Source organism: Gobius niger (genome assembly GCF_951799975.1).
Source record: "Gobius niger genome assembly, chromosome: 6".
In the NCBI taxonomy this organism is placed as follows: domain Eukaryota; kingdom Metazoa; phylum Chordata; class Actinopteri; order Gobiiformes; family Gobiidae; genus Gobius; species Gobius niger.
In genome coordinates, this window is record NC_136857.1 from 10538606 (window position 1) to 10566519 (window position 27914).

A 27914-nucleotide genomic window follows, 5' to 3' on the forward strand; every position below is an offset into this window, starting at 1 on the left:
TTATGATTTCACGTCAGATTTATTGTGCAGCTCGGAGCACATCTTCAGGTCCTGCAGTTGTGGCACTCAGACAGACACTGAGTTTACAGCTGCTGCCGCTTTGTTGAAGCGCAGGGCACACTTGTGGACTCATTAAGAGTTGAATGCATACACTGACACTTTCTTACACGGTAAAAGAATAAATAAGTTACTTGCTGTACATGCACTGTACTGTACATGTGGGTAAACATTTGTTTTTCGACTGCAGCATGTGTCAAATGGAGGTCATGAATGTGGAGTGAGACAGACAAGGGTTTGGGGTTTTTCTGCTGTTTGAACTTTTATGATCCATAAATCTCTCATCTTGTGTCTTTCCAGATCAAATCATTTTGAGGCTTCTTCGCATTGTATGCCAGAATTATCTGTCTTTTTGATGTCCATGCCGACTTTTTATGATTCCAACCCCTTCTTTGAAAATGATGAGAACAGATGAGTCATTTCATGAATTGTAGTCATTTAGCAGTTTGTGCTCTTGTTCAGCTGGACTTATCCGTATCGTTCTCCCGGTGACACTTCTCTTTGTTTAGGATGTAAAACACTACATTTTTGCTGTGCAGCAGCCGTGGCGTCTGTAATGCACATATTTGTCATAGCTGTGTTTTATGTCACAAGCCTTGATTTGTTGCAGTAGTTTGACCTCGTGGTGACCTTCCCGCTGAGGCCGCAGCCTCACCAGTGACAGATGCACCATGGGAATATGGTTTGGGCAGCGTTCCTTCACTCAGAAAGTTCATTTTGGAGACATCTGTAAAGTCTGTGATTAAGGCGAATTCAATAAAGTTAATGAATGCTTAGGGCTTGATTCACAGGGTTTTCGCCTCAGTGACTATATTAATGTAAACAGCTTGGTAACACAGCTGTAATTTCCTATTCTCCCACAATTTAGTGAACTGTCATAATATGTTTACTTAAGAAATGGCAGAAATATGACGGCAGTTTAATTACAGTGCAGTCATTTTGCCTCAATATACTTGGGAAAGTGGCCTCATTGAGCCCAGCTTCCTCTCCGCTCCGCCTCGGCTTTGTAATTACGCCAGTCTGATTTATATCCTTTTCTTTGTGTTTATGGTTGTAAACTGCTGGAGTAAGTAACTTGGTCTGAGAGTGGCTTGTCTCTTCGCAGCGAGGCTGAAATCTCCCGATGAATCTGAGATGTCTCTGCTGTCAAGACTGCTCACATCGCTCCAGCCTCCAATGTCACTTTCAAGGCATAATTACACAAGTTGTGTTGATTAGTATGAGAAGCAATTACGCTGGCTTTCCGCCGTAAATGGAGAATGTGATGGCTCTTGATTGACAGGAAGCGTCCTGACTTTAATAAGTAAATGACTATGGTAATTCAGGTAGAGACCCTTTGATTCGTCAGCATCTTTCACATTTTCAGATGTCCTCTGCTTTAATATAATCCTGGTTCAGTCCTGACGCCTGCGCTGTGTCTGCAGCTGTCCACTGCTGTCTGCACCTCTAAAGAGCAGCTAAAGTCCTTCTCTCTGGATGAGTCCTGCCTCAAACAAAGCTTTTGGAATGGCTTTTTAGCATTTATGCCTTCACAAGTGTGTAAATCAGAGGAAAAATTATTTGTAATTGACACTTTGGGGAGCTTTTTTTCTTTTTATCTGGCTTCCCAGTAAGTTATTAGCTGTTAATTTGTCGGCACGCTCCCCTACAGCGTCAGATATTTGTTCAAATGCTGGGATTCCCTCAGTGCATTTGTAACTACACTTCTGAAAAACGCTGCCCTGCCTAATTATGTAATATAATATTGCCTTTTAGGCGAGTTTCTTTTAATTGAATAATATTAGCTCTAGCAAAGAGTTGGCTCTGGGAACAGCACAAATTATCTAATGCTCACAGAAAACCTTCATAGTGGGAATTAAAGTGTTTTATAGAAGAAAACACATTACTGTGGCAAAGTCTAAATGAAAGAAAGGGACTGAAAATACAATCCTGTGTATTATAACTGTGATGTGGAGGAAAGCGGTTTAAAAGAACGTATCCATTTATAGGTTTTTATCATATTATTGAGGCAGTAAATGCTTAGTTATGGTTAAAGTTAAAAGTGCCCTCTTAAAACATCTGAATGCTCAGAACAGATGTTATCACTTGGACAAAACATTAATCATGATGTTTAAGTGGTCATCTAAAGTTCATTTAAGCTTCACTTGTTCAGTTCCTAAATAAACTTTTAAAGAAGCTGATTAAACGTCATTATTCTCTCCGCCTATAGCTCTGTATTGTATAGAATCTTCTTTATTCTGTGCGCTTTCACATAACTTAATCTATGCTTTCTTATTCCTGAACATAAATTAAATCCAACTCCTCAGAGACTGTTGGACTCAGGCAATACTTTAAAGAGCCCCCTCTCTCTCTATGGGATAAAAAACAAAGTGCCTGCGCTGCCGCGTTACACCACAATATACAGTATTACATTTACAGCTTTTATACGCTTCTACGTAGTTCTCATATTTGCATCTGGGCAAAACATTTAAATGATGCAGAAACTTGATTGGCCCACGCTTTAAAGTCATATTTCTTTCTTTGTTAGCCACAGTTGGCCTAATCAAGTAATTCCCTGTTTGTCTTCGTAACCCCCTATAGAGTCATACATGCATAAATATAATAAAATAATTTGCTCTTGCACTCCATTGCCCAGCTGTAATTTATATGAATGAAATGAGTGCTGCATTGTGGAAAAGCAAGAGTGGACCAAATGCTCGTTTGTCACCTCTAATAAATGTTGCAGTGTAAATTATGAAGTTATGCTTCAGATGTAAATGCACTTTATTCTCCTCCTTTAATGTAAACAGCGCACTCCAATACATTAAGACACCGGGGGAGGGGCGGGAGGCACATTTTTGACGTTTTTCACAATCAATAATAAGCACAAAGGAGCTGTGATGGGGGACTGTTGTGCCTTATCTGGAGCTTGGTCATAAATTATTGCGTGAAAGCAGCCTTGTACACCAAAAATGCAAATACATTATTGTTAATAATAATGTAGTGACTAATAGTTCTATCAAGACTGTAATAGCAGTTTAATGGAATATGACAGCAAGAATGTATTACACTTCTTACACTTAGACGAGACCTCACATGGCATTTATCAGGGATTTCGCAAACCATTTTTTTGATTATTTTGTTAAGTTAATTGCTTCTTTTCCCCCCAACGTCTTCTGCGGGAGAGAGAGAGGGGGCAAAAACTGCTAATGGATATTAATTAATACGTGTCACTTTTGCGTGGTTTGATTAAAAATAATGAAAGCGCCATGCTAATGGGATCTCGGCGTTTCCCTGTGTGTGGCGCCCCGAGATTGTGTCTTTATCTGGGGAATCTGAGCAAAAAGATAATGGGCCGCTCATTGGCTAAAATGAAAGTGACAGTGTATAGGAAAATGAGATAAATCTTCTTAAAGCCGCTGTAATGGAGCACTCATGCCAGAATAGTGCGGGCTAATTAGGGAAATCTTAGAGGCATGATTCAGCAGCAAGTCAGTGAAGTTTTTGTTTGTAGTTTGGTGTTTATAATACCGCAGGATGTAGACTTGCTTAAAGGGATATTTCAAGATTTTTGACATAAGGCGTCGTTTCCTAGTTATCCAGCGTGTTGTTGATTTCTGGATTTAATTTTTTTTTAAATCGTAGCCCTTATATTTGAAAAGTATATTGGTGCTAGGCCCGTGCTAGGCTAGTGCTAGGCTAGCGCATGTCTATGGTAACTAGTAGCCTGCATTAAAAACAGTCTGACCCAAGCACAGTGCACCTGAGGAAAATCACTTGTACCAATATAAATGTCTGTGTTGACTGAATCACTTTTGAAATATAACCATTTTTGCATTTAAAAGAACTTATATTTGAGCAGCATCAGCTTCCTGGTTGTAAGCTACGCAGCGGCAGCGTGATCTGCTAGGTTACCAGATCTACTATAGTTTGTTTACCTGCAGCCGGCATTACTACACGTGGAATTCACTAAGGAGCTTTCTACAAATCAGATATGGTAATGTTTGGAGGACGACCCCATGATTTTGGAGAGGTTTTTAATGCAGGCTGCTTGTTACCATAGACATGCGCTAGCCTGGCACTAACCTAGCACCACTAAACTCTTCAAACATAAGGACTGCATAAATAAAATGAAAAATGAATATCTCCAGAAATCAACCACACTCTGGAACACAAGGAAATGACGCCCTATGTCAAAAATCCTGAAATATCCCTTTAATGCCATCAGAATATCAGGCATTATATATTGCAGGTGAACTTGGTGACTATTTCACGCTTCCCTGGCAAATCACCAATACATGACACAACCAGCTATTTCTTCAGCATGCTATAAACACAGCTTTTTATTTTTGGCACATTTTTAAAAGGTTTTGTGGCCTATTGTTCAGACCTGTGTTCCCCTTGACTTGGGACGCATCACCTCTGGACATGTCTTCCTCCGTTGTATCAGCACGGGAAGGCCCCTTGCCAAGACTTCGTTGTGTCTGAACGCCATCTTCAGCAGAAACCTGACTTTTAAAAGCTATTGTTAAGTCAGGGCACAAGTGTTGAGCAGCAGTGAAGCAAAGATTGGCATTGTAAAATAGGAAAAAATAAAGTACTTAACAAAGCCACTGGTGCAACTACCAATTACCCCACACCTGGACCGGCTCCCCTCCCTGGCTCCTACAGGCAAGACTGTCGACTTCTTGTTAATGCAGTGATTAACAGGAAGATTGCGTTTGTTTTGCTTTGCAGCTCTCCTGGCACCACTACTTTGCTTTCTCTTTGATTAAAATAGTAGATGGATGGATGCATCGCGGCTCCGTCATGAACTTCAATTCAAAGTGGGGGAAATGCAAAGGAATAAATAAGCGGGACACTAGACGTTTCATTTCGTTTTTACAGCGGATACAAATCTTGATTGTAAGATGGCTGACAAACTCATCTTGTCAAATTGTATTCAAGAATAAGTCAAGGTTAGTGTTATTTATAGTCCATAAACGGCACGCACTTTTCTGGTCCCCGCGCGTTTGAGTCGCGCGCACAAGCTCCTCCATATGAGCGTTTCTTTCAGCGGGACAAGAAAAGGTTAAGGCTAAGGGTAGGGTCTTTCGTCAAAATGTCCGGGACTTTTTGAGACGCGCTCGGAGTGGCATTGTCATGTGTTTTCCGGTGTCAAGGTCGAGAGAAAATGTCAGAACAGGTGCGTGTCTGCTGCCCGCCCGCTGCCAACTCAGCCCCTTTTAAGAACACGCCACCGTGTCACATTGGACTGCTCACTTCAAATCTTTTAGGCTGGTAGAATATTCATGCTAGGACTGCAAGATTAATTGCAATCGAAATCGTATCTCCATTGAGGTCTTATTATAAAGTATAAAACCCGCTGTTCCTGTAGTTTAGAATTCTATGAACATGTTTAAAAAAAATGTGCACTGTGGACTAGGGTGCATCAAAAAATATTTTTTTTGAATTTTGATATGGCTGGGTGCCAAAAGTGTTCCAATGTATGTTTTAACAACACATGCAAAATATTTTTCCAATACATTAAGGTTTAGGGGTGCCAACTCACATGTGTTTCTGTGGATAAAGGGGCAATGGTGCTAACCAGTCACCATAAAGCTCTGAGGCAATTTATAAGGTTTATATAAGTTTTTTGTGGGGTATGTGAACTCTTATTACATATAATTACCATATCTGCAGTTGTTTCTTTGTATATTGAAATTATTTTAGTGAAATGATCATATAATCATATTTAGAGGTATTTCGTGCTCACTACATCTAAGGTTAGCTTGCTAGCCACAGTTAGCTAGATAAGATAAGTTACGCTAATTTCCCTTTATTAATGTCTGTAGAGAAATTTGTTCTCTTCATTTGACCCATCCTCCATTTTTAGTGGTAGGGAAAACCAGAGTACCCGAAGGAAACCTGTGCAAACACGGGAAGAACATGCAACCTCCACACAGTCCCTTGGTGGGAATCGAACCGGACATAAATATGTTAGCAAAGCTATCAAGCTTATCAACAACAGTAATTTGTGGGAGAAAATATCATGTTCAGAGTATTGAGGTCTCATATTTGAGTGTAGCAATGTAGCTGTTCAATTCACATTAATTTATTTGTGAGTGCAGCTAGTTACTCTGATAGTTATGTTATTGTAGGTTCTCATTGTTATGATGAATTTGACTTTGTAGAGCTTAGATTTGAGGCTTATGCTTGCATAATACATCATAGTGATATTAGGTATGCTAAGATGCCCAATCCTATATTGTCCTTGTATCATTTTCATTCTCAGGCACTCTACAACACAACAAACGGGTGGCACGGTAGTACAGGGATTAGCGTTCGTGCTTCACAGCTAGAAGGTCTTGGGTTCGATTCCCACCTGTATGGGGCCTTTCTGTGTGGAGTTTGCATGTTCTCCCTCTCCGTGTCTGCATAGGTTTCCTCCAGTATACTCCGGTTTCCCCTACCACTAAAAACATGTATAATAGGTGAATCCTTCAGCCAAGTGATTCTGACCATCAGCCTGGCTCCACATGGCGGCACTGCCGTTGCCCACTGCTCCTTACGGGCTGCCCCAGGGGCATTGAAAGATGGGTCAAATGCAGAGGACAAGTTTCCCTACGTGACAATGCCGTATACAAACAAACAAACAAAGCCCCAGGATCCAGCTAAGATGCTGCCCTCACCAAGTGGTCCAAGCCAGACTAGCAGTCACAGCCTGGTCTTTGTTCTGGGCCCTAGCATCACCAGTGAGGATGGCATCATCACTGGCGTTAAGCTGTCAGATCTTGCAATGCATGCTTGCCAAGCGGAGGGTGTCCGTTTTGGGAACCTCAAAATCAGGACCTTCAGCGTGCTCTGGGCAGCTGAGTGTGAAGTGGCCGTGATGAGGATCAGCACCTCCAAATCCGAGGCCATGAAAAAGGTGCTTCAGCAGTGATGTGGTTGCTGTATCGGACTGTTGTGGTGAAGAGGGAGCTGAGCTCACGATTTACCGATCGATCTAGGTTCCCACCCTCACCTATGGTCATGAGATCTGGGTAATGACCGAAAGGACAAGATCGCGGATACAGGCGGCCCAATAGAGTTTCGCAGGGTGGCTGGGCACTACTTTCAAGATAGGGTGAGGAGCTCAGTTACCCAGGAGTCCTATTGGGAGGAGGCCCAGACCCAGGACACGCTCGAGGGACTATGTCTCTGAGCTGGCCTGGTGTCACCTTGGGGTCCCTCCAGAACAGCTGGAGGAGGTCTGGGTGGATTGGGGAGTCTGGGCATCTCTTCACTGTCTATTGACTCCACGACCCGGCTCCGGATGAAGTGGAAGAAAATGGATGGATGAATTTTCCACTAGGGTTTGTCCTTTTAAGTGTCTCACAATTCAATGGGCGAGGAAAGCCCTTCTCTACAGTCCTCATGGAGCTGACATTGCTGTAGTACCACCCTCTGGTGACCAGGGGTGGTAAACAGGATTCTGTTTGGGACTTCAGACCTCCCTAGAACAGCTTAAAAGCCTAGCAAAGATTTATATTTTTCTATAACTCGCTATGACCCATGTGACAACGCTGGGCGACATATTTTAAGGAACAGGCTTCAGAGAAGCATCCATGTAAGTTTCACAGATGACTCGGGACCAAAACTATGAGTGGGGCTGAATGGAACACCAGCTATCTCTTGTATATTATATCTATGGTAACAATAAAGTCAATTAGATGACAAAGAAAAATGTGAAGCATCATCCATTCCAACATGGCGCCCAAAACATTTTGTTTTGGATCTAACATGTCTGTCCGTGATTTCCATTAGGTGTTTGGACCAAAATTACACAACATATAAAACAGATTTTAAACAAACTTGATACAGGCTAGCCAACCTAGAAACTCTAAAATGTTGGTGTGGATCCAACCCACAAGGAAGGTTCACAGGCCATGCGAGGATGTCCCATTGTCCTCCATTCATTTGTCTATAAGCTGGTGTAAATGAAGAATCTAGAAAAGCCAATTCTAAGAAAATCCCAAAGTTTCCCAAAGGACAGACACACTAATGTTGCTTGAGTTACCCTATAAAACATGTTTCTGTATAAAATGTAACCTTATTTTACCTTTCTGGGTCAACCTTTAGGAAAATAGACTAAAAATTGCGCATTTTTTGATATTTTACAAAAGTTCATGTGCTAGTTGGTACCCCTAAATCTCAATGGATTTCCACAAAACTTTGCAAAAGTCATTTGTATATGAATAGGAACAAAATGCAATGCCAGCCAAATTGATATTTTGGAATTAAAATTTCACCATGTTAATTTGATGCACCCTACTGTGGACTGAATGTCAAAAACGTAATTGCAGCTTGTCAGAAAAATCGCAAGTATGTTCTCTTTCCAAAATTCTTTCTACGCTAGTGCTCCTTGGCGGGTTTTATGCGTGCACTTTGAACTGACAAGAGTTTTAAAACACAAATTGCAAATGTAATTTCACTGCAATTAGTAAATGCCAAAATTGTTTATCCCATTGCTAAAGCCTATTGAAGGTCATTGACGTCAAAAACATGTAACTGCTTATGGGTATTTCTCTCCAGCGCACAAAACAAGTTGCAAAACCTGAAACTTCTTTCAGTGCATCTCTTAAAGTTTTGGGTGTGCCGTTCATAAATGTCACCCGTTCTGATGATTGACTGATTACAAGTTCTGATACCTGAGTCAGCTACTTAAATTTGTTGGTGTAAAACATGTGAAAAGTTATAAATCCCAGTCATCATGAAGGTATATTGAGTGAACTAGCTGTTGTTGTTAATGCGGTGGCAATTATAACTTTTTATTCTGAAGTTTGCAGTGCTTAATCACCACCCAGTTGTCCTCAGTATATCTCTAAAGAGTGATGCTAAAACTTTAATGTACTTTGTAGTAAATATTTTCCAGTGCGGACTGCAGTAAGCTGAAAACGATCATGCTTGTTGTGAGTTGTTTTGAGAGCTTGGGGCTAAGTGCGGTCTGGACTTGTATGTTAAACTTTAATTGATGATTTGACCTGTCCACACCATGTTTAAACTCCCTGCGGTTCAGGTTCACAGCACTTGTTTGTCGATGCTGTCAGGACCACACACTTAAATGCTTACCTTGGGGCCATTTTGACGAGTTATGGCGCTCTTAAAGAAGAGGGATTTGGCTACACATTTTCTCTGTCATTTTTAGCGTGATCAACAGCAGACCTCGCCTGCACTTTTTCTCCAAAACCAAACAAAGACTGGTTAAAGTTTCTCCCCACATTTTACAGTGATTTCATTTAGACTCACTGCTGCTGTGTATGTGTGGCCTATTGTCTTTGCCTGTGTGTCTAAATATTTGTGACAGCTTTCAGTGAACCCGAGCCTTCAGGGAAAGCTGCCAGCCACTCCACTGTTCTCATTCTAAGTGCGGCCAGTAGATGGCGATGTTAATCTTCCCTGGCAGTGCTCCTGCTCTGACGCCTCTCCGTTCAGTCTGCACTCTGGCTGTGGCACTCGCGGAGATGGGTCTCACCCTGTGTGGAGGGTCATGCCACCAATTCCTGGCCCCCTTTGAAGACCATGAAATTGTTGATCCAAGACGCACAATTAGTGCATTCAGCCTTTTGACTGGAGAAGGCTTGACACGCTATTATAATGTCAGGAGAATGTCACAATGTTTCTGATTGTCTTTTTGAGCACAAGTAACACAGTGAAGCCAAATAGAACCACTGGATCGATCGAAGGAAGCCTCTCATCAGCACTGGACTCGCTGGGGTGGTTTTATTAGTGAATTTGGCACACAGAGGCCTGCACATGTTAACTCGTCTGAGAGTGGTTAACTGTGTGTAGTTTGCAGCGTGTATCAGAGGTGGGTGTTTGCATCAGCAGGAGGATGGGCTTGTCACTGTAGTCACTGATGACGGAGGGTCTTCTCTTGACACCAACACAACTTCTGTGGTGCGTCGCTCAGACACGAGCTCCATGTTGTTTGCTGCTGGTGCCGCTGCATTTGGCCTCAATCAACTAATTGAAAGTGAAAGGCCAGTGAGCCCTGGTGATATGAAGGACGACACAGTGGCCAGTGGCACTTCAACAAAAGCCTTTGTGTTCATTTACCTCATCACAGGCTTTCTGTTCAAATGGTTATTGTATTACAGACAATGCTGATATAACTGTTTTCATGATTTCACACAAAAATCTTGCTTTTCATTTTGGACCAATTACAAAAAAATCCAGTTTAAATCACAAAAAGTTGCCTAGAATTGCCAGCGCAATCTTAATTTTCAAAAAGTGGGATACAGTTGATGTATTTGTTAGACGTCTTCCCTTTTGACTGTAGAAGTGTAATCGTCTTGGGTAGTTCTGGGAGTTCTTCAGAAGTGCACAGCTAGCACCTTTTAACAACACGTTTCCTCTCCACTTACAATCACACTGTCACAGTGTCATCAATGATTGTAAAAGAAAAAGGCGATTTTGAATTACAGGAAAGAGGCACCGCATTAAAGAACAAAGGAGATCAATGACAGTGCATTAAATTTTATGCGAATGAAAAAAAAATCAACTAATTAAAATTGATTACTGGAGCTTTGTAAATGTGTTTCAAAATTAAATTATTGTATGAAAACATTTGGACCAAACGTGGAGCTGCGGAAGTATCCATTACTGGATTGCAGTTGAGAAGGGTCTGGAATGTTTTGTGGTGGTTAAGTAGTTTGATGCTGCGCTGCGATGCCCCTCTTCACCCCTCTGCCCCCACCCCTCACACACCGTTCGCACTACCCCCTCCCTCCTCACTTCCCCAGCCCTGCGCTAGTGACGTGGGTTAATCTGAGCTGACCCTGGCCTCTGGCTGCAGCCTTTGGGCCTTTTCCCTGAATTAAACTAAATTTGTGGTGGGTCTGTGTTGGAGCTGCAGTAGCAGTGTGTGAGGTGTCAGTGACAGAGGCGCAGCTCTTTAGTCATGGGGCTCTCAGGACTCCCCCGGGCCCCCGGGGTCCCCGCCGGGGGTGTCCTTATCTCAACAGTCATCTGTCTCGCTCGTTTAGCCCGGTCTGCTGCAGCCGCGGCTGACAGTTACACATGAAGAAATGTCAGAGGCACGTTCTGCGCAGATTCTTCAAAGTGCTTTAAACTGGCTCAATACCACACAGCCTCAGATAAAAGCAGTGTTTTATCTCATTCAACTCCAGAACTGCTCTGGGTTAGAGCAGGGCTTCTTATTGATTTTGAACAATTTATGGATGATATGACGCTAAATCAATATCATGTTTATCAATTATAATTCATCTTAGTTATATTTTACTTGAGTTCAGTAGTGTTTTCCTTTCAATTGAGTTTAGTTCTGTAATTCTTTAAGATGTAGTCAATATTGCCTGTAAAGCTTCAAATTGGACATGACCAGTACCAGTTCATGAGTATATGACCTGTTGGAAAACTGTAGTTTTTCAACATTAAATTGTTTGTACCCAAGGTGTTTACATTGAGGTGAACCCACTCACCCTTTCCACATTTGTTTTGACTGTGCTGTGATAGAGAAACTCAACAGAGTGGAAAGTTTGCTCTTGTACAGTGGTCTTAAAAAACCCTGATTTCCGTCCAACAGCCCTCCCCCTGCATTGAACTTGCATAATGTGCTTTTGATGTCACCATAGCCATGCCCTGGCTCCATCACACTCTCTGTACGCCACTGTTATTTTTAAACCCTTGCACAGAGCACGTCAATGCACTTTTCCACTGCCCTTTTTATCTGCTAAAACTTTGACCTTAAATTGACAATACAACCCGTAGTGAGGGCAAAACTAACGGGTTTCATGAACCGTTGGTTCAGTATAAGAAACACAAACAATATGGACAATGGGGAAATTATGTCTTGTTCTATTGTGAAATTATGCTCTTGTCTCTGGTTTTAAGATGTAATGAGTTTGCCTCAATAGTGTCTGCCCTTTCTGAAGTTAAACCTGTGGAAGTTGTGTTGTCAAAGCGAGAAAGCATTTGTTTGTTTGCTTTTTAATGCAATATCTTCTATTTTGGTCTCATTCAAATGTGTTTTTTTTTGTTGTTGTCATGTTTCTACGCAAATCACATGCAAATCTCTGACCATATTCTCATTTGACAAACTTTGATTTGTCTTTTTGTAGAATCTAGAGAAAAAGTGAAGGGTCAAATATTATGGAGCATGTTCTTGGAAGGTGAAATTGATTTTGGCCGACACGATTATCCATTCGTATCATACTTACAATGGTTGTTATGATGATAGTGTTCCAGTGTAGTCTATTGATTTGAGAGTAACGTTATTTCAGTGCTCTGTATGTGCATCACAGAAAAAGAGCCAACTGGACGCAAAACTATAAATTGCCTTGGTGGTGGTCTGTTAGTATTTTTAAATATGATTATAATTCTCATCTGAAACACCTTGCGACACTTCTATTTGATGTCGCTGCTTTGGCCACATTTTATTTGCCTTCCCGAGATGCCCCCGGTGCTTGTGAAGGTGTGTTAAATGGCCAGCTCTGCGCCTCACGTCCCGGTGTCTTTCATGTTCAATAATTTCCTCCAGCCGCTCCCATGGGGCCGCACTTCCTCCCGCAAAGGTCACATTAAGGCGGGAAAGATGTCACAATTAGAAGGGCATTTAACGCTGGTCGCCTGAAAAGATTAAAAAGCAATGTTGGCCACATCGAGCAGTCGGGCGACGAAGGGAAATACAATAATTGCATTAAAAGTTCATTCCTTTCTGGTGGGTTTCTGGTATCACTGAGGTATTAGGTTAAGTAATTTAAGAGCCCTGGCCTTGATAGAAAATCATCCATGAAAGCTGCAAATTAATAAAGAGCTTCATTTTTTCGGCATCTCACACTTTCTTTGTCTTTTGGTCCTTCCGATGCGTGTTTGGGGGAAATCTGAGACCCGGCTAACACAATTTTTGTTCATGTCTATCAGTGTGTTATTATATCAGGGGCACTTCTCCTCAAATGTACAGGCCGGGGCCATTTGGAATGAATTGATTCACACTGAGACTGAATCCTATACTTGCTAATGATTTCCTTTTAGACCCTTCATTGCACTCATGCCATTTGAGTGTTAAAGGGCAGGCCCACCAAACACACGCAGGTACTTTCTGACAGGCAGCACGGAAATGTAAAGTTCGAACATTCATTGGATCGTTGCATTGACTGAGTTACTTGAATTTCAGTCAGATTTAAAGATTTCACCTTTACAATGAGTCGGTATACTCTTCCATTGTTTACTTTAAAGGTGACACATGCAAAATGTGTTGTATCTTCTTGTTTTCCTGGATTTTGTTGGAACACAAAGCTCTGCACATCATTTTTAAAATCTATAATCCACCGGAACTGTTCGCCCGTGCGCTCAGTTTGTTTATCAATATGCTAGCGTGCAGTGCACAAAGTGTGCAAAGTGTCAAGCTGCTGTCTGCAGAGGGTGCTCCAACCAATTGCAAATCCTGACCAGCCCAGTCTCTCGGTACTTCCTGTCTTTTCTTTACACAGACATTGTGTCAAATGAAAATGTACAATGCCAATGTTATTCAAAAATATATTTTTTGCTTCATTTATGCATGATATGTTGTAGTTGACTGTCGATTATTATATTTTATTATTATCACGATTATTGTAGTTATAATTGAAATTACGATTATTCAAATTTATTGCCTGTAAAAAAAAAAAAAAAAAGTCCATCTTTATTTCATTTATTTATTTATCAATAAACGCTGAATATTTTCTGTTTTCTGACCAGAAAAGTACAAATGATTTCAAGTATGCCTTGATTAAGGAGTGGTCTCTTTCTCACACCGGCCCCCTGCTGGACAGCCCCCACACCTGCGCAAGTAAGCTGAGCAGCGCGGCCTGATGACATCATCACACAGCGCTGTTTGTTTTTATGTCAGGCAAAACCATGAGCCATGGCACGTGAAAAGCGAAGTGAAAATAATCCCAGCGGCAAGAAATAATGCAAGTCTGCTTTGGATTTGGGTAAAGCCGAACTGGAGAAAATGTGCTTGGTTAAGGCGGTGGGCAAGCGGTTAAGGTAATAGATTCCAAACTCATCACGAAAGCGCAAAACTGGAGGAGTTGTTTGCTAAAAACAATCTATTATATTGAAACCATGACCCTCTGGTGTGGTGACAAACATAGTAACCTCTTTATGTTTTAATATCAAGGTTTTTCCTAAGTTTGAAATGGTATGTACAAATAACATGCAGTGTAAAAAAATGTCTACACGGTACGTATTGATTTTCACAAATCCTCTTTACCGGTCGGTGTACTGTATCCCAAGCGCCATAACGCACATGTATCCTATGTATACGTCTGCACGCTCCAGTATATCATGGTTAAGAGCTATGACTAGTTAGAGAAAAATATACAACTGGTTACATAAATTCCCCCAGGCGTCCAAGCGTGTGGTTCGAACTTAATTGGATTTCAGGCTCATTTCTCACAATCCGAGGCATCACAATTGTAATTTTCAGACAAGTGCATCGCTAAGACTTGTCCAATTCAAACTCAATAACATTGCTGTAATCTTGTCCGTTCATCAACTTCAGCCCCTTTAAGTGTGTTGGTTAATGTTATCTGTTCCTATGATTGAGTTTTCACCTCTTTTTGGCCTTTACCTCATACCTCATTGGTTATCTGGTTTGTAAAGATTATTGCTTTTAACATGAAGCACTCTGGCGCATTAGTAAGTAGAGCTTTACTACAAGGTCGACCAAGCAGGCTAATAGTTGTTCTTAACCCAAACACCCCCCGGCTATCGCAAACAACTTTTTTGGTCATTTCGCGAACTTAACGAGTTTAGACCTTTGGACATTAAGACCCTAAAAGCCTTGTCATGTGCTACCTATGTCATAACAAAGATGATTTACAAGTCAATAACAAGACGGGACTGAAATCTACGCAATGTGGTTATAATTGATTGAGATGTCTGGGTGGAACTTGTGCAAAGTGTCTATGTCATCTGCTAAGAAGTGCACATTTCCCCAAAGATCTCCCAATACAGGTCTAACCCAATGTACATTTAGCTCATTAGCCGTCCGCTGAGCTAGCTGTGGTCCTCCCAAAGATGTAATACTTACCTCCTATTAACACGGACACGGATTTTGTCAATACTTTGCAATTGAAGCTTTAAGAGAACGTAAACAAGGTGTGCCCATTCAGCATATTCCTCCTCTATTAGGTCACTTAGCGCCTTCGTAATTCTCTTATTTACTGGAACGAACATAGCCCTATTAGATTTCATTGTGTTTGTTATTGCTACTTTTACCACAAGTAGCCCTATCGGCGCACTTAGGTCTGTGAGCTTTGCCAAGAGAGGGGATAATGTTGCTTGTTATCAAAAGGATATTTTCCCAGTGTTTTGACTGTATCTTTTGGCCCAGAACATGAGTTGGGCTTCCACCATGCAAATGCTTTAATCTGCTTGTCACAATGAAGGTTCCGGGTGACTGACTTTAATAAGCCCTGAGCATATAGAGATCCGGGAAGTGCCATAGCCCTGCTGTAACCCTTGTGTACATCAAGGTCACGCCTGTGTCACACTCAAACGCTGCATTAGTGCGGGGATAAATGGAGGGGCTGTCTCCGGGGACTCAACTTCAAATTTGCCTCTGTTTAGGTTTAGTCACTCTTATTAAAGAGACAATAGTCTTTGAAAATAGATGCACCATCTCGATAAAAAGAGAGGCAAATTTACAGGAATGGCCTCACCAGTATGGCATATAATCTGTTAACCCCCACACTGTAAAGTGTAAAATAGTTTCAACTCAAAAAAAGAATTCCAAGGGCTGCCAAGAAATGTTGTGTTGAGCCAATAACAAGTTTACAATGTCGTCGATTTGAAATTTAAGAACCGCTTCTTTAGACAGTTCAGTTCAATTGAGTTCTTTGGTTGATATTACTGTTTTCACTTGTATCACTTATGCTTTTTACTTCTGACAACTGAAAACAGTTATGTCAACCTAAGAACAAAAGATCAAATCGACTAAATTGTAAACTTATTATTGGTTCAACATAAACATTTCCTGGCAGCCCTTGGAATTATTATTATTATTATTATTTTATTTTTTTCAAAAAATGAATTCCAAGGGCTGCCAGGAAATTTTATGTTGAACCAATTTTACATTTTACAGTGCACCTGAACTGAGCACATTCTCTCCAGTTTGGCTTTACCCAAATCTAAAAACTCCTTGAAAAAAATGGAAATGGCGCTGAAAACGAGGATGAAAATGCAGCAAAAATGAGGCAAAAGAGCCACAAAAATATGCAGGAAAAGCAACAATAACACAATATAAAAGCGACCAAAAGCACAACCAAAGAGGGATGAAAAAGCCACAAAAAAGCCACAAAACAGCGACAAAAAAATGACAAAAAGTGATGAAAACATGACAAAAAAAGTGCCAATAAGAGATGAAAATGCAACAAAAACATGACAAAAATACGACACAAAAACTACGAAAACACGATACAAAAGCATGACAACAAAGCTTCAAAATGTGACAAAAACGCGGCGACAAATAAGTTACCATCAGTTTTGTGGGTCTTAGCTTTCAAATGAGGTGTTACTCGGGCCTTTAGGCTGTGAGCTCCGGTCGAGAAGCTTTTAGATTTGGGTAAAGCTGAACTGAAGGAAATACGAGGGTTAAGAGGTTAATGTGCTTTTCATCTAATATGTCCCCAATACCTTCAAAGTAAAACAAATTTGAGGATCTTCACGATGAAATCAGCAATGTTACTTTATTCATTAGTTTATTCTACACACTGGGCTGTTCTTTAGTTATTCATTGTCTAAGCAGAATCGTTAAGTGGGCTTGTTTTAGCTTCATTTTTGACCTAAATCCATAATATCCTGCTCATACAAACCACCAGGATCTCATTCAATCCCGTATGCACTTTCCACCGTGCAGACGTAATGACCTAAACTTTAGTTGGTTTGCGAAGTTTCCACATTTCCCGTACATTATAGGTCCTCCTGCACCGCATTTACCCCCAGACAAGTTTAAACTGCTATTGTTTTGGATTGAAACGGTTCATAGTATATGCAATGCATTACCCAAAGCGAATTACCACTGGCAGGGCGTTCAATCACTTTGTATCTTTCAACACTAAGAGAAAAGAAGAGTAATCAAAACCTTTCAACCTATTACAGAGATGACTTTTACAATTGAATCACGGGGACCACAGGTGCGATAATAAGTCATCTATACCCCTCCTCCAGCACCTTTCCCCCCTTTCTCCGCGTTCTTCCATATTTATCTATTTTAGGAGGCGCCACTTGCACGGGCGCCTTGTTGCAAATTTATGTTTTAATGCCATTTGAAGAAGATTGTTATTTTAGTTTTTTTTCCCCGACCTCCTGCAATTCTTGGAAATGCATACTGGGGTGGAAAAATTAAGGCGCATCTCGAAGGAAAACATAATAGAATCGATGAATGCGGTGCACTTAAAACGACTGCTGTTCTGATGCTATTTAACGTTCTGGTGCATTAACGTTTCAAGTCATTACAACATCCTGGCTCGGCTGATTCGATCACGGCAGGTTTTTAACTGGAAGAATTACAGAACTTTTCAGCCTAGGATTCTCAAGTTATTAGATACAAATGATCACCTCTGCATTAAGTATAGATTTTCTCCCAGCGTGCACTTAAGAATGGAAGTTTGTCTTTAAGAGGCTAATAGCGAATTAAGCTCCATCCTCCATTTGTCCAGCACTCCTGATGGGCTAATTTTATAACTGCTGATTTGGTCATTCCCCACGTTTAGCTGGAAAGTGGTTCAGGTGTGGTCTTTCCCCTATGCTCCGCGCCCGGGAGTAAAGGGGCTTAGAAGCAACTATCAAATCCATTTATTTTTTCATAACGAACCATTTTCTTAAAGAAGGTCTAGACTGTTGTTTGCCCGAGTTGAAAGCCCCACTCTGCTGCGAGCTTCTGCCTCGCACATTATCTCATTATGATGAATTAAATCACATTTCTCTTCTTCTTTCTGCGCAGATTACCACCGCTGTAAAATTTCTCCAGAACCCGAAAGTACGTCAGAGTCCCTTGGCAACGCGGAGAGCCTTCCTCAACAAGAAAGGTGAGAGTATGATTAGTTTTTGATATATATCAGTCCATATGCTGATGTTGCGGCCTGAGATGCTGCTCTGCCAATGTCCGATTTTTTTTCTTTTTTTTCTTTTTTTTTTTTTTTGGTGCGAGGTCATAGGTCACGGCTGTCGCTCTTCTCGCCCCGGGGGAACGCAACAGGGTCGATTCGAGCTTGAGAGAGCATGATTCAGCCTCTGTGAATAAATGACAAACCAGTCGGGATGCTCCTTTGGGTTCAGGCAAATTAATATTGACAAACTCTCTCTGCATTTTCAATGGAATTATCAATATTGCCTTCCAGCGTTTTAACCCTTTTACTTAATTTAACTGTTATCATAAATTTGTGGCATGACGCAGAGAGTTTTTTTTTTTTCAGCCAGGCAGCCCGGAATCGTTCGCCGCCTCTTCAATTTCTTTGCAATTCATCGAGATTATTTCTGACACAAGGGCTGAATATTGTTTGCGCAGTAAAACTTGCAAAAAGACTTTATTGCTCCGAACTCATTTAGGTCGGTTCAATATGGCACGGGGTGGTGGTGGGGACTGTGCGGAGATTTGCCATGTAATCTTTGACTCAGCCTATAGCGCTTGCCTCATGTAAACTCTGTCTTTTTTTTATGGAGCAGTTCTTTGCTTATGGGACTGCATGGCTGCTGTCAGTGCTCTGGGAGTTTGCAGCAGCATTAGAGTAGCCAAACAGTGAAAAGTGAGCCTAAAAGCTGATGACTGCCCTCGGTAACCTGACACCAAATCCATGGCTACCGGCTGCTACTACACACATCTCAAATGACTCCCTTTAAATTGCTCTTTTTTTTTTTTTTTTTTTCTCATTATTGACAACAAAAGCCCTTTTACGATTGGTCTAAATACACTCATCAATACTACATGATGTCAGGTTACACCATATTTCTGCTTGACTTTGTGCTTTGTTTAAAAACTCCCACTGAGCTCTGGCTCTAAAACAGTGTCTTACTGCACTTTGCGCCCATGAAATATGTATGACGCCTTAATGCAGATTTATTTTGGAAAGTCGGTTCCACTGTGGATCTAAACAAGAAGGCTCGATTTGCATAAAGGCATTGATCTCAGGAAGAGAGGGGCTAAAGATAAGAGAAAATAGAGCAATGAAACACCAGGCACAAAGTACTTTGAGCAGCACTCTGCAATATAACTTTTGACTTTGAATCACATTTAAATAGAATACACTCGGTAAGAGACTGTCGAGGCTGCAGTCCTCAGCACAAACCCACACAATGAATACTGCGCTTGCATCATGATGCCCTTCATATGCATTACAATACGTGTCATGATGGTCAAACATGGGGTAAAAAAGCTACTAAATACTATCAAAAATATTCATAAGATATTGTTTTGTATACAAATGAAATGTTTAATATATTAGAAATTGTTCAGGCTCAACAAAATTTGACCAAACAAAAAATAAAACACTTTGATATGAAAACAAAAATAAAGCATAGTCACAAACAGCAAATGCAGCACTTATAGCTTCAAATGAATATTTAATCATATTACAAGGTATTTCTCATAAAAGTGAAAGCAGTTGTCACAGGTTTTGAAATAGGGGGAATAAAGTGTTTACTTGAGTCACATCTTCACAGGTTTTCGGTCTCTTCTCTCGTAAGCTGCACTATGTACAGACTGAGGTCTGTACAACAATTTCCTTTCTTTTTTTTTTTTACTAGGCCTGTATAGCCCTCTCAACCTTTTAACCCAGAAACTCAATCACACGCTCCCCTCCTCTGCCTCAGCCGCAAATGTGTCCGTCTTAATTTCTAATACAGTTTAATGTCATATTTATGTAAATACTGCTAGATTTTACTCTATATTAACAGCTAGAAATGTCAAAGCACACATAAAATAAAACAATACCATCCCCCGGTGGAGTGGAATTTAAATTGGATTTCTCTTGCTGCCAGTGTTTATGCTGGACAGCTGATGAAGGGGAAAATAGGGCCCACTTTGATTGCATGTTGTGGGATCTTTACACAATAATCTCGCCTGTGCGTATTATTCCACTGCGCATTTGTGCCCTAATCTGTGCTGAAGGATAGCTCTCTGGTTGCACCTGTTTTCCAATGAGATTTTAATAGTCTGGTTTATTTCAACATTCCCTGAAAATATATAATTTTCTGTTTTCCTTCAACTGTCAATTTCATGTTATGAATTGGCAATTATGCAGTCCAATATTTTGAGCTGCCCTCCTTTAGTCCTCAAATATTGAAACTTCAATGCTCAGATTTATTATGAATCACCATCGAGACTTGTTTTTTTTTTTTTCCTCACCAGACTAAGGAAATGAAGTGCATTTAAGTTGTCAGGGAGCCCATCTTGAAGCAATTTAGTTTGACTTGTCGGTTCCAAGATCAAGTAAATTTTATTGAGTTTGAGTGAAATATAATGTGCGGCGCATTCATTTAGTGAATTGTGCCATCTATGTCCTCTACAATTAGCAGATGTAACAACTAAAGAGCACCATTTCAGCACTACCGTTTAGCACAGACAATTAGCAGTTACTCACATAATTACCAAAAAATCCAATTCTCAGTGCTAAGTCAACAACATTTAACCGAGAGGCATGTCAATTTGACCTGACATCGCTTGGAAGCTCCTCCTCTGTGTTTGTTTTGAGGGTTACTTTTTGTAATATCGTCAATGGCTTAATAGTAATGCTCCTACAAAGTACTTTTTTAAGATAAGGATGGCTTTTTCACTGTCATCTCTCCAACTGAATTGTGATTTATCAAGTGACTTTGTTTTCCACGCCGGATGCCGTTCCATTTACATGAGCTCAGGATGTGTCTTTTTTTTTGTTCATGACCTCATACCCCCCGCTTAAAGGGACTATATGGAGTTTAAAAATGTTAAAATTATGTTTTTTCCTTCCCCTACATGATCCAACAATGTCCTAATAGAATGTAGAATGAGCCCAGACCTGTTCTCTACAACTGCCTCTAAAATAAGCTTAATATAGAGGCTGCAGTTACACGTATGACCTGAGGTGGCAGTAGTGAGTATACAATGGCAAACTTGCATCTAGCCCTTTTAAAGAGGTTTTACCCAAATCTAAAAGCTTCTCGACTGGAATTTACTGCCTATAGTCCAGTGTAGCGCCTCATTTGAAAACTTTTTTGGGTATCACTTTATTTTACAGTACCTTGATACATTGCACGTAGCTAAATTTAGTGCAATGTAATGTGCTCTGTAACAATGTGTAATAGCTTTTACGTATGGGTGAGATACACAATGGAATAATATGTATTTGTAGTTTGTAGGTACATAATATAAAAAGACTCTAACCCTAGCCACAAGCCCTATTGCATTATGTACCTCCAAACTACAAATACATATTCCATTTTGTACAAGTTATTATACATTGTTACAGAGCACATTATATTGTACTAAAGTTAGTTAGGTACAATGTATCAAGGTACTGTAAAATAAAGTGATACCCTTTTTTGTCCCTGCTTTTAGGTCACATTTTTAATGTGTTTTTGTCCTTTTTTAAAAGCTTTTTTTCATATTTCTGTTGCTTTTTCATCTTTTTTTGTTGCTTTTTTACGCTTTTTTTTCCTGTTTCCGTTACTCTTTGTCACTTTTTTGTTGCGTTTAACTCACTTTTTTGTTGTGTTTCTATCTCTTTTTTTAAGCCATTTTTGTTGCTTTTCATCCTTGTTTTTGTTGCTGTTTTGACGCAATTTTGACATGTTTTCGGCACTCTCTTGTTGCTTTTGTGTCACTTTTTTGTTGCGTTTTTCATCCTTGTTTATGTCGCTCTTTTTGCACTTTTTGAAGAAGCTTTTAGATTTAGGTAAAGGCAAACTGGACAAAATATGCTCGGTTCAGTTGGGGGTTTAGAGTTTAACGTACATATATTTGTAAATGGTAATAGTAGGGGACAAAAATTCAAACAATTTGAAATGCCGTGCCTTTTTTTGCAGAGTGGCATAGAAACACGTGAGCGAGGGCTCGTTCGACACTCTGCATTATGAGTGAAATCAGCTTGTCAAAGAGGTGCAATACTTGCTCTTAGACATAAATAACGTCGCGACTGATCCCCTTTTTATGCTGTCCAAGCGGAGTTAAATAAATAATGCTAATAGCTTTCACCCTGAGCAGAGGGCCAGCGGTCGAGGGTCACGCGAACACAGGTAGGGCGTAGGACCATTACCATACCTGCTCTGAAGGTAAGGAAATGCTTCATCATCCCACGTATTAATAGGATGCAGTTTGTAAGTGGGGTTATGCCACTCACCTCCCGGACAAAAATGACAATGACCAAGGCCTGGGGAGAAGGTAAAGAAATTGATGTGGTTATAAATTACTCCACGGCGCCACCTAGCAGGGGCCTTGCCTACTTTGTCATGAGTACAAACGGTGCAATAAAGCAGGGAAATGAGAGCAGAGTCGCCCTTTTTAATACATAAATGAATAGTGTATGAGAGTGGTCATTATTTAGGACCTGCAGTTGTCCCGGACCAAACGATGTGGACAATCCGAGTCGTCAAAAACAAGTTGCACTTACCACTTAATAACCCATTGACCCCCATTTATTTCTGACCTCCCCCCATACATTTTTTTTTTCTTTCCAAATCTGATATTCAGAATGTAAGTCATTTTCAGTCAAGGGCACTTTGATAATTCAGGCCTTGGAGGACAGAGAAAAAGCCATTCACCTTTTACCGCCTCAAATATTTTAGTAAGCAATTTTTATAATTGGCTGTCCGGCCGAGGTCTTGACCCATAAAGTCTAGAAGTGCCAGAAACATAGAAATGGATTTAATGTGTGGGCCTTGCTGCGTCTTTGCCCTTTAAAAAAAAAAGCTTGGGGAATATGAGGCGGTGAAAATAGAGCTGTAAATAACATGACGAGCAATGGGTTTTCCTTTAAATAAATACCGATCAGGTTTATGTTGAAAGACAATAGAAAACGTAGCCCAGATATGCAGTTTACAGTATTTATAGCTGTAATATCGAGGTGCCAGCACCGTAATTTCATGCCCCAATGAGAATGGCAAGGTCAAAGCAAATGCTTTGGCTGAGCATCTGCTAATACGGTGACTCATAAACAGGCCCCGCGTGTATCAGGTGCACCAAATAATACAGTATAATGAAATACAGAATAGCTTTCCATTATTGTGCTTTTTTATGGTGTCGTCATTAGATGTAATTTATGTTTAAAAAAATTCATCTCCTGCAGGTCGATGTGAAATGGGGGTCTGAGGGTCATTCCACAGGTTTGGGAGCAGATAATAAATTTCCGAATCCTTTTTTGTGTTTTTCCTTTTATATGTAAAACTCACTTTCACCTTGCTCCCTGTGCGTGGGGATCTAAGGGCGCTTTCATACGCTGTTGTCTTTCCCTCGACAATAAACAGATCAGAGACTACAGCAACTTGGGGAGCTGTAATTTAACAAGAAACAGCTTTAGTATGGTATTTCCATGTGTTTTGTTTGTGCTACAAGATAAAAACCCTTTCATTTGTCGCATAAATGACATCAAAGACGTGAACATTCATTTAGATGTACATACATTAAGCTCAGCACTCGCCCAAAAGTGGAAAAAAGCCGATGTATTTCAAGGTGAACAAAAACCTGAAGCATGTTTTGTTTTTTTGTTTTCAAATGATTGTTATTATTTCTTTGCATTGGGTGAAATGGAGATCCCTGTGTGTCTCACTCAATAGTCTGCCACCATACAGTCTGCTGTGGTCAGATGGATCCGGAGTCCAGGGACACATTATTGCTTATTTGACAGTGAGTCGGACTGCACAAACTCAGCACATGGCGCTCACCACTTCCTGGCACTCAGGACCTGCTCTAGACTCGGGGCTGGCCAATATTTGCCTTCAATTATTCAACCATTTTCATGGCCATTTGAAGTCCTCTGAGCATTTAAATAGGTGACAGAGGCACCTCCTCTTGGCATGAGATATGTGGTAAATTATCAAAGCTCTCTTTGTGCTTTAGACAGCTATTAAAGGAAAGGTAAAGAGCTATTTATGTGTTCATTCATTTAAAATCAAGTGTGGAAGTTTCTTTGTTTCAGCACATTTAAAACAAAGACAGGAGTCAATGATCTGACAAGAACTGTTTGATTTGGCTAGATGTTTTGCATCAGAGACCAAATAAAAACACTACCATCGAGCCTTAAATGCTTTGACTCACCTTTTGGTTTTACACTATATACCCCTTTCAAACACAGCTCTCACTTTATTAAGGCTAGAGTATTCTGACTTTTGATTGAATTCAAATAATGTAACCACTTACTAAAATGCACTTATCTATGAACAGTGTTGCCGTATTTTGTCCATTATGTTGTCTGCATGTTTACCTCTTCGGATGTCAGTCATTTTGCAGTTACTATTAATAAAACCTAAGAGCTATCACTGAAAACACTTCAGCTCCACTCTTTTCCTGTTTGTCTCTCAAAGGCAGGCGGAAGCTCTTTTCTAAGCATTTATGAATTCTCAGGTTCCCATGGGGAGTCGGGCAAGTAAAAGGGTGTGTTTCAAAGGGGCTTTTCTGTCAATAAGCTGGTAGTCTGGGCAGAGATACATACCCAAGTAATACTGTGCGTATAAAGGGCCAAGTCATTAAGCTTAACACTGAATCTTCTCAGTTGTTGTTTAATATTTTTCTCCACATTGTCTGAGAACTTTTAATTGTTCTTTCTTTGTTTAGACCACGCTGCTTATTAAAAGATGAGACCCAGAGCAATAGCGGCATATGGCGCCTGAAATAAAATCCTTTCTTGCCACAAAAGGAGATGTTCATATTAGATTTTTTTCCTCCTCCTCCCCTCTGACTCTCCATCAGGGAGCCCTTTGCAATTTAATCATCACTAAAATCATTAAAAAGATCTGAAGATTAAATTATATTGGCATTTGCAAAATTATGTAATACATTTACATTACAATGAAGAAATTAAAATAATGCATTTTGGCTGTCTGGGGTGTATGAAATCTCCACTTGGGAAATATAACTGCAGAAGTGGTCAGACTGTTATTTTCTGAGCCTTTGGTGGCAGTTAATAGGCTCGCCGAGTTTCAGATTTCATTGTAGCAACCTTTCCACACTATCTCGCTTTGATGGATGTCCCTGAAACAGAAGCCCTCCGTGGGATTCCTGAATTATAAAATGAAAATGCGTTTTTGAGAAGAGAGGAAAATTGAATGAAGATTAGACATAGTTCCTCCAAGTTGTACTTTGAAGGTTTGCGAGGAACTTGGGAAGTATTTAAGTGTGTAATATAGCAGAGCAAAAAAAAAAACGATTCGGTCTCTCCCATTAACACAGTCACTTCAGCTCGCTCTAATATCTCACCTCTTCCTTTGGTCCAGGCTTGACGGATGTGGAGGTGGAGTTGGCTTTGCAGCGCTCGGGCTGCACAGAGGAGGTCTTGCCGCTGAGCCCTGTGGGACCACTGTACCCTGTTCCACCAGCCCACCTGGTCCCTGGACCACCCAGTGAGTGCTTATCTGAGGTTTACCTGTTGCCTCGCATCGTTACACACATCCCTTAGCAAACAGGTGGGGAAATGGGACCATAAGTGAATGTGAGAGTCAGTGATTATTAGTCAGTGAGGTTTTAGTCATCTGTGTCTACGGCCTACTCCACGGCCAATATGTTGAAACTTTTAAAACAGCATTAGAGATATCCAATTGACTCTGTGCATAACTTCAAATCCGTCCAAGAAGTGACGATTCAGCACGCCAAAATAAAAGCACACAGCTCGTGTCATTGATTAGTTCAGCGGGTACTTGCAACATTACGAGAATATAACTAAATACACACATTTTAAGTGTTTTGTCTGTTAATAGTTAGGCAGAAAGAAAGTTGAACTAATGAACTGCTGAACTAATGAATAAGATGGTGCTTTTATTTTGGCGTGCTTCATCCAGTCAAAACAGTGCCATATTGCAGTGGTATTAGTCATTAATTGTCTGCATTCAAACCTCCTGACAGGAGTTCCTAACTATTTTTAATATTCTTGACAGCTTGTCCACTTGCTCGATACACACAAGTGCTATGACATTGCTGAGCTGTCAGTCCAAGTCTCCCTCTGGCATCTTGTCACTGCGGGGTCCACCCTGGCACGACCAGAGCGCGGCACCAGTATCTTTATTACCTCCGCAGGTTATGAGTGCTGTCCACTGATTTACCAATGCAGAATGAAGTCCGGCGTAATGCTTAACCTATATGACAATGATTCCAGATGTATTCCACCCTCATTTATTACCACACTGTCCTTGACTCCCTCGGCATCTCATGTTTTGTAATGAAAGTGATGTTGATGGGATGGCCATGTAGTTAGGGGAGACTAGCGGCTCTCTGTCCATAGTGGGGGTTTTATATCAAAACGGCTATAAGGGAGCTGCATAATGAGGTGAGTGTGAGGAGTCTTGTATGGGGGGTCACGCCGAAAAGAGGGGGCTACCTCCCTTTGATGTCCTTGTTATGGGGACGGTGCATAGAGACCCGCATCCATCTCTGTCGGAGTAATGGATACTCTGATCTCTATTTTCACGCGCTAGAAGGACAGGAAGGCCTCCACTGAACCCAATAAATTTGAGAGGAGATTGGAAAAACGGGGGATGGAGACCACAGTTCCAACGGCTTAAGTGACCAAATAAAAAAGGAAGATGGCAGAGTGGAAGTGGAAGAGGGGTAAAAAGTGGCGATCGAGGTAGAATGAGAGGTCCTAAAGAGGGTAGAGAGCACGCCGAGACCCCCGTGATGCAGTCGGGCTTGTTCAGGGTCAACCCTCTCCAAGGACTCCCTGGCCTTTCAAAAGCATTGCGGGATAGGAGGCAGGCTATTGCAGCTATAATGTTGATGAGGACCCAAATTTATGTGGTTACCATATGGATGTGGGGGAAAATGATTCAAAATTTTCGATAGTAAAGGTTACAAGTTCACCTTCCGAATGCAGCAGCAAGCCTTGAAAAATGTGCGGGCGAATAATACAGCATTCACCTTGAAAATGCAGCGTAAAGTCCAGTCTGACAGTGGGTCCTGTTTGATTTGCATGTCAAATCATGCAAGTGGTAAGCTACAAATCAATCTGGTTTACTTACTTCAAGCTACCGGGCCCATTAGGGGAAATCAGAGCTATAATAGAATATCAATGATGTACTTCAGTGGACAAGCCTGTGATAATTTCCCATTCATTTAGACTCCGCTAAAGTAAATAACAGCAAAACGGTTACAATTTGTTCAAAGCATTTTGTTGTTCAGTGGCATTTTCAGTTGAATGCCGCTCTTATGTGGGGAATTTCCACCTTGACTGACAGTTGGCCTACCCAGATGACAGCCAGAACAATGACACACTTTCATTTGATCTGCCACTCAGCTAAACAGTCTGGTTAAAAAAAAATCACGTGCCAGAAACAGTCTCTATTCTTTTAAAAAACACAGCAGTGGCAATCCCAAATGTAAAGAAGTTTTGTTTTGTTTTGTAACTAAGATAAATGGGCTTTGTTTTGCATATAATTGAGCCTCATCACTAGAATTGTGCATGGACATTTACACCAGCTATAGTTCACTCAACAAATCTTACACCTCCTCTTGTTTTCTACTGGGCTAGACAGTTTTCTGTTTAACTCCTCCTCTCTGAAATGCTAGGTCCAAGAAGCTACCGATGGAGAGACTATGGCGCGCTCACGGTCATCATGGTGGGCATCGCCTTTGGCTTTCATCAGCTCTACAAAGTAAGTCCCACCTCTCCTCTGCCTCGTAACCGCCATAAGCCTCAGTTTTTACTGTTAATTTTTCTCTCAAATTTATCACG

General features: G+C 40.8%; 1 protein-coding gene across 2 annotated transcripts in view; it reads left to right on the top strand.

The window, feature by feature from the left end:
* pex14 (peroxisomal biogenesis factor 14) overlaps positions 1-27914 on the top strand; it is a 56150-nt gene that overhangs the window by 6086 nt on the left and 22150 nt on the right. For both annotated transcript variants that reach the window (XM_079558617.1, XM_079558618.1), the window contains exons 3-5: positions 18008-18092; positions 25465-25590; positions 27749-27834. In XM_079558617.1, coding sequence (XP_079414743.1) covers positions 18008-18092; positions 25465-25590; positions 27749-27834 — 297 coding nt within the window. The remainder of the gene's footprint in view (positions 1-18007; positions 18093-25464; positions 25591-27748; positions 27835-27914) is intronic.